The sequence below is a fragment of the Eucalyptus grandis genome, chromosome 1 (assembly GCF_016545825.1).
Source record: "Eucalyptus grandis isolate ANBG69807.140 chromosome 1, ASM1654582v1, whole genome shotgun sequence".
Classification (NCBI taxonomy): domain Eukaryota; kingdom Viridiplantae; phylum Streptophyta; class Magnoliopsida; order Myrtales; family Myrtaceae; genus Eucalyptus; species Eucalyptus grandis.
In genome coordinates, this window is record NC_052612.1 from 19,350,176 (window position 1) to 19,364,237 (window position 14,062).

The 14,062-nt window shown below is 41.4% G+C and overlaps 1 protein-coding gene across 1 annotated transcript; it reads right to left on the reverse strand.

The window, feature by feature from the left end:
• Nucleotides 1-566: 566 nt before the first annotated feature.
• On the reverse strand, nucleotides 567-3,359 carry LOC104422688 (pyruvate decarboxylase 1). The gene is made up of 6 exons (XM_039302999.1): nucleotides 2,794-3,359; nucleotides 2,304-2,467; nucleotides 1,563-2,213; nucleotides 1,345-1,462; nucleotides 844-1,032; nucleotides 567-752 (listed from the first exon to the last, which is right to left on the reverse strand). Exons 1-6 carry the CDS (start codon nucleotides 3,322-3,324, stop codon nucleotides 582-584), a joined length of 1,824 nt encoding a protein of 607 aa, XP_039158933.1. The 5' UTR covers nucleotides 3,325-3,359; the 3' UTR covers nucleotides 567-581.
• Nucleotides 3,360-14,062: the final 10,703 nt, after the last annotated feature.

Consider the following 14,062-nt stretch of genomic DNA (forward strand, 5'->3'; position numbering starts at 1 on the left):
AGGAGATGAATACAACTGGCCACGAGAGTAGCATTGGGACGATTTGTGTTAGGAGTTCTAGGATAGAAAGGATAAATTTCTACAGAGTTCTAAAGGCAAGATTAGCTTCTCGTGCACACACTAGTAAAAATCAGTTGGTGTGCTTAAAGTGATATGCCATCTCGCTTGATGGACTAGATGCTCAAGCGAAATTGCGTATGGTGTGATCCGATATGAGGAAACTATTTGCCGTATATTCTCTAGAACAATTATGGAAGGAGGGGCAGCCGAGTGTTATTCACTAATTAGACGTTGCATGGCCTATTTCATGGCCAAGGATCTGCTGACCCGTGACACATGCATTCGTGGAGGTCCTTGTCCCCGACTCCAAGCCCACCAAATGCAACCGTGCATTCGCAATTGTTCCTTTCGCATGTTTAGGATGTCGACCCGAAGCCAACGGTCAAATATATAATTCAAATCCACAACCAGGAGACATGATTATTTTCATTTCACAGAGCATCGGCAATGCTCGAGAAGACGCTCTCTTTTTCATGTCTCCAACAAGTACTCGAAGCAACATAGTGATGAGAATCAGGCTTCTAGTAAGAATTGGGAGGGCGGCTATTGGCGGCCGAGACCCGGGAACCCCATTCCAGAAGCTCTTTGCTGGTGTCGTCCTTGTGAACTATCACCTCTATGAAGCACAAGCAATCCTTCTTGGGCCCTGTCGCCATCTGAATCGCTTCCATAAGCTCCTCCTCATAGAGAACCTGCAAACATGAGCAAATTTTATTATTTCTGTAGAGGGATTTCTTGAATTGGCAAATCGTCCCGATTGTAACTCGTATACAAGAAACTTACTTTTGCTGTCCAGCACTTGCCTTCGCTGTTGTGAATTGCTTCCACCAGGCCAGTGTAATTCCAGTTCTTGATCACATTGTAGGGACCATCATGGATCTCCACTTCAATGGTGTAGCCGCCATTGTTTATCAGGAAGATGATGGTGTTCTGCCCACATCGCAGCATAGTTGACACATCTTGGGCAGTTACCTAAGGTGCAAAAGTCGCCCACGAATCTTACATTATTTCTTTCTTTCATTCAATTAACAAAACAAGATTAAAATAATCAATTTTAGTAGAAAAAGGAAAGGAGATGAATAAGGTCAGTGCATGACTGGCATTGTATGACTAAACTCTTCACCTATGCAAAATGCTTAAAAGGATTACTTGCTTGTTCATAGGTTGAGCCTGCAAAGCTAGTGGATATCTTCTTGACAGAAGCTCTATGTATAGCTATGTCATTCATGATGGCTCGTTCGCATGTGCTAAGAAATATAACAGAGATAAGAAACCATTCCATACCTGAAAGCTACCATCTCCAATGCATGCAATGACTCTCTTCTCTGGCACTGCCTGTGCATACCCAAGGGTCGCACCGACGGACCATCCAATAGATCCATACTGCATTTGGAACTCATACCTGCATAACCCCATTCGAACAATTTCAGTTTGTTTTCTTAAGTAGCGCCAGATCAAAAAGTTGAAGACGAGACCTAATTTATGCAACTACACCCACGTACCCACAGCCTCGTGGTAGTTTCAGCTTCTGGCAGTTGAACCAAGAGTCTCCAGTCTCAGCAATCACAGCTGATTCACTAGAGAGCACGTCCTGCATGTGCTTGAACAGGACATTGACCCTCAAGGGCTCCTTGGGTTCACACTTCAATGGATGGCCGTCTGGAACATAAATCCTGTGATAATTCTCGTAAGCAGTCGTGTTCCGCTTGACCCGCTTCGAGAGCGCTTTAAGAAAATCCTTCATCAGAACACAACCGAAAGCAGGTCCATTTCCGATCACAACCCTATCAGGCTGCAAAATAATGGCCTTCTCCTTCTTGAGAAGGAGGGAATACCCAACGGAGCTGTAGTCATTGAAAATGGGCCCAGCAAATAAATAGGCATCTGCAGATTCCACGATCTCGGCACAGAATGCAGTGCTCACCGCACCCCAGTAAGTCCCAATGAAGTGGGGATGGTGCTCGGGCACAAGCCCTTTTGCTGATGGCATCACAGCTACAGCATAGCCACATGCATTGGCTAGTTCTACGAAGGCTTCAGAAGCCTTGGCAACCCGGAGTTTCGGGCCACCCACCATTACTGGCTTGACTGCCTCGTTCAAGAACTCTGCAGCTGCCTCTACTGCAGCTTCCAATTCCATCTGATTAGTCAATCTGTGTCAACAAAAATTAATTAATCACATCACTCTAGTCATAAGCTAATACAGCTAACAGACTGAATAGTCTGAACAGGTGAAAAATTACTTGGGGGAGAGTGCAAATGGGACCGGCCCTTGACTGAAAGTCGGGTGAGGTATGGCAGGCAAGTTGCAGCTTATGCTTATGTAAACGGGCTTGCTTTCTTTCAGAGCAGTCGAGATCGCGGTATCAATCTGTTCGTGTGCATCTTCCAAGTTATTCACCACAGCCTAAAAAATGGCGAAATAGAAGCAATCAACAAGCCAGTTAATTTCTTAACCAAAAAAAAAAAACAAGTCAGTTAATTCAATCTTCACTTAACATACATTCCCCTGTCACAGAGGTCTGTGCTAAAACCCCAATAGCAACTCCCCTTGGCACACTATTTAAGCAACCATTAGTAGATTATAATAATCTCACTAAACAGACCCACCACAAACAATGAGATCCTCTGAGCAATATTTCTAGTCAACATATGCATCTTTCCTAAGGCAAAGATCACATCCAAGAGAAAATTAGTGTCAGCGAAAAGGATGAGAAGGGACCGAAGAGATACCTGAAAGCAAGTAACAGTCTGGAAACACCTAAGCTCTTGGCTAAAATCAGACAAACCGGTGGTATGGTGAAGTACCCTGTTCGTCCCGTAGTCATTGGAGTTAGGCCCGCCGACGATGCAGACCACTGGCAGGTTCTCGCTGTATGCACCTGCAATCGCATTGAGCATGCTGAGCCCGCCAACAGTGAACGTCACAACACAAGCCCCGACGCCCCGCGCGCGGGCGTAGCCGTCGGCGGCATACCCAGCATTGAGCTCGTTGCAGCAGCCGATGAGGTTGAGCCCCGGCTCGGCGATGAGGTGGTCGAGGAGCACGAGGTTGAAGTCACCGGGGACAGAGAAGACGTCAGTGACGCCAATCTGGACGAGCCGGCGGGCAATGTGGCGGCCCATGGTGGCATCAGGGGAGCCGGCGGCCAGGGCGTGCGGGAGGGCCAGGCTCTGCATCACTGAGGCAGCGCCACTGGGGGGCGACCCGATGCCGTTTGAGTCGGGCTTGCGGGAGTTGACGTCGCCGACGGTGGTGTCCATGGAGGAGAGGTTGGAGGAGGTAAAGCGAGGAGGTGCAGTGGAGGTTCCTTGAGGGGTTAGTTAAAAATGGAGCCTTTAAATAGGCGAGAGGGCGAGAAGAGCCGTGAGGGGAGAGACAAGAGAAGGGGGCGCAAGACAGGGCTGGCATGCAACAACCCCCATCGGATCTGGTCTCTCCGTATATTCCCCATGCATGGAGCGTTTGGTGTTCAAACTTTCTATTTATGAACAGTGGCTTTGTGCACTTGTTCGCATGACGGTACAAAGTTGGGTTTCACGGCCCCCCCGGTGAACGCATGACCTTTTGCCCCCAGGGACACTTGCCTACCTACCGACGTGGTTAACGTGGTCCTATGTGACTCGAGAAAATATTGGGTGGTCCGGGACCACCACGTTAGCGTGGTCCCGGACCACTCACGCTGGAACAAGCGGGAAGGACTTCCTATGCCCACGAGGAATCTGACAGGTTCGCAGAGAAAAAAGAGTCTTGTCCTAGATATGGAGCAACATAACGAAACCCGCGCATGTTCTTAAAGATCATGCTGCTCTAAAAAAAGAAGCGGACCCTTTACTTTGCGCTTGATCAACATTGACAACGTCCTTGCTCCTTAATCAGTTTTGGTTTCACGGAACTCGTCGACTAGGCAGCCATCTGAATACGTGAGATCCCTCTCGATCAATCCAGAACATAGAAAGGCTTGATATGCTGATTCCTAGCACTAGAGGGAGAATCGAATATATCACACTCGCTATTGTCATCGAAGCAATATACGAGAAAAGAGATGAACAAAAAGAAGTAATAAATTGAACATTGAAGAGAGAGAATATTATGAAGTGTTGAAGTACAAGAAGCGTCCAATTATGTATACCAAGTAATCACTAGTCGCAACGTGTAGAGGATTACTAACCCGAGAATTCGAGTTGCTCTCTTGTATTATGCATAAGGTAGAAATGGCAAAATGGGCCTAGAACCCATATTTTAACTCATATTTAATATGTGAGTTGCAATGGCTTGCTCTCAATTTTAAAAACAAGCTTAAATGAGTTATAAATGGATTACCTAACAAGTTTTAAATAGGTCATAAATCCGTTGGGTAAACTTAAGCTTAAGTGAATCAAATCATTTTTAATTAATTTTATATTTTATATTTCCTGAATTTCTTGTAATTTTTTTCTTTCATTTTCTTTTCCATTTTTTTCTTACGAAACCTAGCCGACCCTTGCTTTGGTTCTTAGAATAAAAAAAGAGGAAAAGAAAAGACAATATAAAAATTAAAATTTTTAAAGATTGTCCGCTAAATTTGTATTGCATGAAATTGTTTTAATATCATAACATAAAAAATAATTTTTTCATGATTGAGTTAAATATGGAAGCGTTATAGTAATATGAGTCGAGTTAGGTATGGATTGGATGGGCACAAGTTGCTAGATTTATATTAAATAAAAATGAGTCTAAATGGGTTGAATGGGTCAAGTTGCATCGGATCATTTTCAATTCGATCTGTCCATTTGAAAAGTTCAAGAGATGATAACTCATCTGCTGCAGATTGGTTAAATCAGAGTTGCTCTTCACTTCCTAAGTACCACGTGGGATGTCAACATAGACAATATGGTTGTAAGCAACCGATGACTTACAGCAAATGTGCATATACATGGATATATAAATAAAGACCAAGCCGACGGATGTACCATACCTCTTCCCAAGAATTGAAGTAGCACAAAATCAACTTGACAGGACCAATTACAGATACCTAGAAGTCAAAAATCGGGTACTCCAGCAACGTCAGCACAATGAATCATCCGGCACCGGACAGATGGCCGCGGGGGGCCCCCTCGTGCAAAACATGTGCTGTCAGATTAGGCAAAACCATGTGTTGCTTTCTAGTTCCGTATGTTGCGAAGATGACGAAAGAAGCTTGAAGCGTCTCGACGTCATGTCAAATCGAGTTCATCACTAAATTTTCCAAGCAACTGCTTTCCTTGGGTGTTGTAAACCTCAAGAAATTTAACATGCCTACACAAAATAGGTAGATAGCCCCGGATATATCTATCCCTAGCAAGAAAATAAACCTACACTTAGGTTCGTGAAAACATTTTTCGGATTTTTCAACATTCGTTTGATGAAAAAAGAACAAGTCAAAGAAATCATTTTCCACCATTGGCAAAAACACCTTTAAAAGTGAGGAAAATATTTTTTATTTTTCAGAAAATATTTTATTTTTTCGATAACTTCTTCCACCTTACTTTCTTTCACAAACACATTTTCTTTTTCTTTTTATGTTTCTTTTTTTTTTTAATTTTTTAATTGAGTTTTTAATTCTTTTTTCTTTTTCTTCCCTTATCTTTTTCTTCTTCCTTGACCGGCCAACTCGAGCTTCACCACAAGCCAGTGAGATATCTTGTCATTTTGATGTTCAAAGAAGGTAATGAGAGACATATGGTATAGGAAAGCAAGGCGTGATCTTGTATGTTTCAAGTGGATTTGGAAGGTTCGATCTCGGCACACTAGAACGAGCAGGAAGGATTTCCTGTACCCACAAGGAATCTGATGGAGAGCTGGTTCGCGGAAAAAGGAGTCTTGTCCTAGATATGGAGCAACATAACGAAACATGCGCTCTAAAAAGAGAAGCAGACCCTTTACTTTGCGCTTGATCAAGATCGACAACGTCCTTGCTCCATAATGAGTTTTGGTTTCACGAAACTCGTCAACTAGGAGCCACCTGAATACGTGAGATCTCTCTTGATCGATCCAGAACATAGAAAAGGCTTGATTTGCTGGCCCCTGCCACTTGAGGGAGAATCGGATATATCATACTTGCTATTGTTGTCGAAGCAATATACTAGAAAAGAGATGATCAGAAAGAAGTACAAAATTGAACATTGAAGAGAAAGAATATCATGAAGTGTTAAAGTACAAGAAGTGTCCAATTCTGTACACTGTATAATCACCAATGGAGAAGGTGGAGGTGGTAACATGGGTCTAAAACCCATATAATAACTCATCGCCACCAGGGTCCCTTCTGAGGTCCCGGAACCTTCATTTGGGTAGGATTCCAGTGGGGTTTTACCCCATATGGGCCTCTTGGCGGGCCCCCATGGGGAGGGAATCTTTCTCGAGCTCCCTACCTAGCTCTACCTAGAGTTTTCTGGTGGTCATAGCCTTTTAAGGTCTTGCTAAGAACCAAGATGTAAGTTATAAAAGAATTACTTTAAATTTAAAAAAACAATAAGTGGGTTATAAATGGATAGCCTAACAAATTTCAAATAGGTCATAAATTTGTTGGGTTACCTAACAAGCTTAAGTGAATCAAGCCATTTTTTATTATACTTAAATTTTTAATATTCTGAATTTTTATAATTTTTTTCTAGGAAACCTTGAGACCTTGCTGGTCTTAGAATAAAAAAAAAGGAAAAAAATATTTAATACAAAAAATTCAATTTTTTCAGAAAATTAAATTTAAAAAATTATAAAATTTGTCCACTAATTTTGTATTGCAAAGAAGTGATTAAATATTATAACTTTTTAGAAAAAATGATAAGAAATAATTTTTCGAGATTATGTTAAATATGGAAGTATTTTAGCAATATTGGTCAAGTAGGGGTTGGGTGGAGCATGGACCGCTAAATTTATATTAAATGAAAATGTGTTTAAACGGGTTAAATGAGTTAAGTTGGGTCGAGATCATTTTTAACCCAACCAACCCATTTGACAGAGCCTAAAAGAAGGTAATCCATCCGCAAATGGGTTAAATCGAGTTGTTCTGCACTTTCTAACTACCACTTCGGACATCGACATAGACAATGAAATGATTGTAAGCAATACATGACTCACAGCAAATGTGCATGGACACGCATAGATCAATGAAGACCAAACCGACGGATGTACCATGCCTACTCCGAGTTTGAGAATGGAAGTTGTACAAAATCAACTTGACAAGACCAATTACGATACCTAAAAGTAAAAAATCAGGTATTCCGGCAACATCGGCGAATCACTCGGCACCGCGAGATGCCCGCTACAATTTCAATTGTCGGGCTCGCGTACATCCGCGAGGGGCCTGTCATGCAAAACCATGTGCTCTTAGCGTAGGCAAAACCATGCGTTGCCATTCAATGGACGAGAGGCTTTATAGCTCCGGATCTCGCGAGATGGCTTAAGGAAGCTTTATCTGCTGTATGGATGGCGAATCAATGAAAGACTTCAATCTCGGTAACCTTGAAACTATCAAATCTTCTGATAACGTTCAAGTCCAATGGATAGATTGGCTAAGCAATCATCTAAGGAAATATCTAACGGTTAGCTTGGATAAAGAGGATTATATAAGGTCGAGATAATGAGAGGCATATATAACTAAAATTCTAAAGTTCATAATTCCTAAACTTGAGTGATCTTCAATTTTATACATTCGCCTCTAAGAGCTATACTCTGTAATCTTTTATTAAAAGTGTGAGGAATTTGTCACACAAACTTGAGTATTCATTACTCAAATCTTGTAACCTTTGACAAATTGATCGGGAGAAGTACACTAATGGTGCCAAAAGTTGTGTACGGCGCTCACTTTGGTGCCAAAAGTTTCCGCCAGATCACTTAAGTGCCAAAAATTTTGAAAAATGATCACTTTGGTGCCATCGCCGATTTGGTTGGCCGGAAATCCGACGTGGCAGTTTTTTATTAATTTTTTACGCCGACATGGATCGCCGGAGAATACAATCAGCATACAAAAAACAAAACGATGCCGTTTACCGTTTTTCCCCAAATAAGAAACCCTAAATCCCCAATTTTGATTAGAACCGAAAGTTGAAAACCCTAAATCCCCAATTCGATCATTTCGAGTACATACTTCGATTTTCTCCCAAAGTTATCAGCTCGCTCTTGCAAATGGAGGACAAAAGCTTCGGCGGCTCACATTCCTATAAGAAAAGTGAAGTAGATGGTGAGTATTACTGTTATTGTGGGTTACCGAGTCCGAGAAGAACATCTTGGACTCGGTTGAATCCGGGAGAAGATTCCATGGGTGCGGCATATATAGAGAGGCTCGAAGTGCCAATATTTCAAATGGATTGATAGAAAATTCTCGATCGAGCGACGGAGGTGATATTGGAGTTACTTGAAGGCCGAAATCAACCTCCACCTATGTTAATGGACGAGTTAGAGGATGTCGACTCAATGCAAGCTCAAATGAAGGGTTTAACATCTTTGGTGGACCATTTGAAGAGGGAGGTTTCAAGGCTGAAAATCGAAAGAAACTTTTATCGAGCGTTGATTGTGTTCTTATTCTCTTGGGTAGTTTATTCAAATGTAAAGTGAGTAATGAGAAAGAAGTCTGTATGTCTACCATAGTCGAAGACGTGGAATATGCACTTGTATTGGATTGTTTATAAGTAAAATGTGTTTTTTGGTTTGCTGCAATTATTGTATGGAGCAGAATGTTTTGTTGTTGTAATCTATGGGTAGAAATGCAAGGTTGGACTTGGAATGCATTAGTTGTGAGCACTTAAAAGTTTTGTTGTTTAGTTGTGTATTGTCAATGTTTGTTTTGGTTAGTTTTTGCTTCAAATATAATGGTTTGCTGCATTTTTATTTGGTAATGCTTTGCTGCATTGAAAGCTTTTAGTAATGGTTTGCTGCATTTTTCTGTTTGGTAATGGTTTGCTGCATTGAAAGCTTTTGGTAATGGTTTGCTGCATTTTCTGTTTGGTAATGGTTTGCTGCATTGAAAGCTTTTTGTAATGTTTGCTGCATTTTTTATTAGATAATGGTTTGCTGCATTGAAAGCTTTTGGTAATGGTTTGCTGCATTTTTTTATTTGATGATGGTTTGCTGCATTTTTTATTTGGTAATAGTTCGCTGGTTTGCTGGTTTGCTAGTTTGCTGGTTTACTGCAACTGTAAACCATGGCCGAAATTAAAGGATGGTGGCAAATTCACGATTGACCATTTCAGTGTCATAAGTTGTAAATAGTGATCACTTGAGTACCGAGTTTTTATGAAAGTGATCATTTAAGTGCCAAGTTTTTATGAAAGTGATCATTTAAGTGCCAAGTTTTTATGAAAGTGATCATTTAAGTGCCAGTCGCGATTACAAAGTGATCACTTACGTTGCACAAGTTTTTTAAAAAAGAACATGTTAGTGCCAAACGTCACATTCCAAATGCACATTGTTCTTGCACCTTGTTCTTGCACCGGTTGATGCACCGGTTGAGTTGCTGGTGCATCTTCTTCACCAGCCAGATGCAACACATATAATCGGCAACGGTGCAGCACGGTAACAGTGCGCAATGCGACAGCAACAAATTTCATTATAATCCACAACTTTAATCAACAATGCTGACAACAACGGTGCGGCAACAACAACAGTGCAGCAACAGCAACATTGCAGTAACAGCAAAAATAAAATATATAGCAACAGTAGCATAACTGACTTGCTAGCATTCTAGCCGAAACCAACACAAGGAAAAATGAATAGTCATTCCAGTACTTGCCATTAACATTGATTGATTGTTTACAAAAAGAAAAGAAAAGCATGTCTAACTTCACTCCCAAGCATCAAGAGTTCAACACTCTCTTAAAAAAAACAATGGCATTGCGAGGCAACAACTACCATCAATCCAAAGACACTCCTAAAAAAAGAAGAAAACAAGAAAAGACCATGTCAGCATCACATGAAAAAAATCATGTCCAACATCACATAAAAAGAGACCATGTCCAGCACCCTCCCTCCCATCGGTCAATATTGACAACACCTTCATCTCATTTTCCTCTTGGAGCTTTGAATTGATTCATAATCCAAGCACTCTTTCGAACTGGTCGTGCAGGTTCTTTAGTTGGGCTTTCTATCACCTCATTTTCCTTGTCCTTGTTTTTTACGGCGGCTATTTTTGTTCTACCACGTGTCATGTGTTGGTCCATATCATCACTCTTGCTCCCAATCGTTGGTTGAGATGGAACTGGTGCTTTGGGTTCTTTTTGGATGGTTGTTTCGCAGCTGTACCCGATGTCTTCTTCTTCTTTGGAGCACTCTTCTTTGGCTGCGCCCTTGATTCTTGAGTTGGCCCACCTTGAGAGAAGTACCTCCAAAGTTCTCCCAGGCTACAAAAACATAGTGATATTGTCAACCGGATGAATTGAAATATAACAAATTAAATGCATGAGGCCTATAAATCTTACATTCAAAATGGTCATTCCAAGACGTTCATCTGTAAATCCCATAACCATATTGCCTTAATCTTTTCCCAAGAGCCCATCTTGTTCGTTGTGGTGCATCATTTTCAGCAGCAATAATCCTTGTAGCAACCTCTGCAACTTGTGTAGTTGCTCGTCTTCCGACTTTGATAAACACATAACAAATGTAAATTTTAGCCTATAAAAAACCAAACACAGCGATGTACAACTTACGGGATATTTTTTTCTTGTTTGCTCAACAAGTGGACTCGGTTGTTGTTGTTGTTGTCTTGCCCATTCTAGTCCCTATCCCTGCACTTGAGCCTACAACAGGGCCTTTTTTTGGCCCTTTAGTAGGCCTTACAACAATGGACTATATTAGGATTATGACCACCAGTACTATCGAATAAGTACTGTAAAGTTACTAAGACCAAGAGGATATTTACCTTACAACATGGCTTTCTGTTTGCCCTTCAGTAGGAATTACAACAGGGCCTTCTGTCCTCCCTTCAATAGGCCCAACAAGAGTTTCTTCAGTAGGTCCTGTCCCTGGCACTGAATCAGCCATTACATCTTGTTGTTGATGCTGCTTTTTCAGCTCACAACCTTTCTTATTGTGCCCTTCCTTGCTGCAATAGGAGCATTTCATCTTTGATCCAGTCCTACTCATCCTTTGACTTGATGCCTCTTCCTGCTGCATTCTTCGTCTCTTTTTTGGCCTTCCTATTTGCTTCTTCAGCGGTAAAGGTAGAGGACTTTCATGATTTGTTGGCTCCCAAAATTTGCTTCTTCTGATAGGCTGCATCATGAATTGGTATGAAGCAAGGTATGAGCTTTTTTTGTACCAATCATGTAGGTAATCATCTGGGTTTTCTTGCTTCATCTGAATAGCACAAATGGCATGGACACAGGGAATTCCATTCAGTTGCCAGGCTCGGCATGAACACTTTCTTCTATCCAGGTTGACAACATACTTATCCTGATTTTGAATAATCTCATATCCATTATCTCCATTCCAAAGCTGGATGGCGAGAACCTACTAGCAGCAATATTTGCATCCAATCTCTTCACAATCCTAGGGCCACAGTCTCTACTCCATTTTGTAGCCTCATCTCTTTGCCTATGCAGTCTAGTCATAACCATAACTCGAATATCATCAAGCATGCGATGATTGGTTTGCACTGCCTCTAAAATTCTACCATTGAAAGCTTCACCGAGGTTGTTATCAATGATATCGCATTTGAAATCTTCGCTGAAGAAGGCTCGACACCGGTGCTTAGCTTCGTATGGAATAGTGCATCAAAACCGTCCTTTGTCAATTGCAACAATCCTTGTTTGGCTAATCTGAAATCAGCCATATTCGTACTCTTTGCTATCTCGCGGAATCGCGCTTCGTAGCCTTTCTCCTTTGAAGTTCCTTGACCGGTTTGCATATATGTGCCTCGCGCACATTCTATGCTCGGCATGTGGCATCAATTCAGCCAATGCGGGAATAAGTCCCTACAAAAATTCAAACCAATAAATACAAGTCAAGAAAAATATGCAAGTGAAAAATTTTAAAAGGGAATATATTATAATTGACAATGAAATTACCTTCTGTTGGTCGCTCATGAATGCCCATCCTCCCCCATCGGTTATCTCAAGGTCAGCCATTAAATTTTTTAGGAACCAGGACCAAATATCCTTGTTCTCTATCTTTACCACTGCCCACGCTATCGGGAACATTTGATTATTGGCATCTCTCCCCACAGCAGCCAACAACTCCCCCTTGCATAAACCCTTTAGAAAGCATCCATCCAATCCTATAACTCTTCTACAACCAGCCAAGAAGCCCCGTTTGCATGCATCAAAACAGACATAAAATCTATCAAATCTAGGCCCAAGATCAGGGAGTGGCCTCTCCACAACCTCTACATATACCCTACTAGATGGGTTTTGAAACATACATTCACCAGCATAATCCCATACCTGCGCATATTCTTCCTTATACCCACCCATCAATATCTTCATCACCCTCATCTTCGGCTCTCTTACATTGATTCCTCGACACATTAACCCCCACTTGCTCCTTCACTAACTGTTGAAATTGAGGACTCTTGATCTCGGGCATTGCTTTGATAGTATTGAAAAAATGCTTTGATAACCACACACTTGTTACCCTTTTATTGTTAAAGATAATTGGACAAGTATGCTCCTCTGAAAAGACCTAATCTGGAATGACCCATTCTTACTAAGCGCAGCATAGAGTTTCCACGAACAATTAGCTTGTGAGCACTTAGCTCTCACAAACTCCTTCGTGTTTCTAATGAAGTTAACGCTCCTCTGTTCACCAATTGAGTTCTTTACAACAGCTTCCTTGAACTGTTTGGCATCATCAAATCTCATGCCCACCGACAAAACAGGTTTATCAACAGTCGGATCATAACAAGGGTACTTACTTTTTCTTCGAGGAGCAGGTTCTTCATCATCATTGTCAAGCTCATTTTCCGAACCAGCAACTTCATTGCCACAGCTTTCTTCATCTTCACTTCTATTACCCTCAGCTGGATCTCCATCCCTATTTACTGACTCGGGCCTTCTTGCTGAAGCTGCAAGTTTTTTTCTCAGAAATTCCCTTTGCTTTTGTCTTGACTGTGCGAGTTCATCATCATCTTCGTCACTTGGGAAATTTACTACAACCAAACATTCATCTTCCGATTCACTAGATAAAGCAATTTCCCATTCTAATCCAATGAAGTCTTCATCCAAGATTTCAGGACATCTCCCTCTTTGTTCATCTCTATCAATATGACTTATCTCCCTATCATTTTGCCCTCCATCTAACCTAAACTCATCCCCAACCTCATTACTCGCTTGAACAGGATCCCTCACTTCTCCTCCTTCGGTGGTGGTCTGCTCATCCCCATCCTCATCCTCATCCTCATCCTCACCCTCACTATAATATTCAACATATATCTTAGCTTCTTCACCATGAAGATAATGGTAAATGATATCCTTAATACCATTATCGTCATTAAAAATCTCAACCCATCCTTCAATTCCTTCCCAGGAACACAGTAATGTAGTTTTTGCACTTTGCATCGTAAAAATTATACAAAATCCCTCAGAAAATCAATATATTATGGCTTCCAAACATTGACATAAATAGTACCTTCATTTCCACCACTATATTCACAATCTTCAATGCCAATAACAAACTCTCCACCATAGCAAACAATGACGCCTACCCGATTTGCGTCCATGTCGATGCTGCACCCAATGGAAAAAAAGAAAAGAGTTATTGTCGTTTTGTTGGAAACACGTGACAGAATCGGCAACTTTACATGCGGGTTCTTGTCGTTTTGTTGTCAATGAACAAATGCGACTAAAATCTCCCAAATTCGGTGCATTTACAGAAACAAAAGAAACCGAATTAAATAAACAAAGTGAGGTCCCCACCACCCATTTTTCAATTTCATCACATTCACATTCGGTCCCCCAACAAAAGCAGTCCAATTAATTAAATAAACAAATTCGGTCCCACCACTGTTTCCATCCGAGTCAAGCCCCTCAGCACTGCTTTTTTCTATTCGGTCCC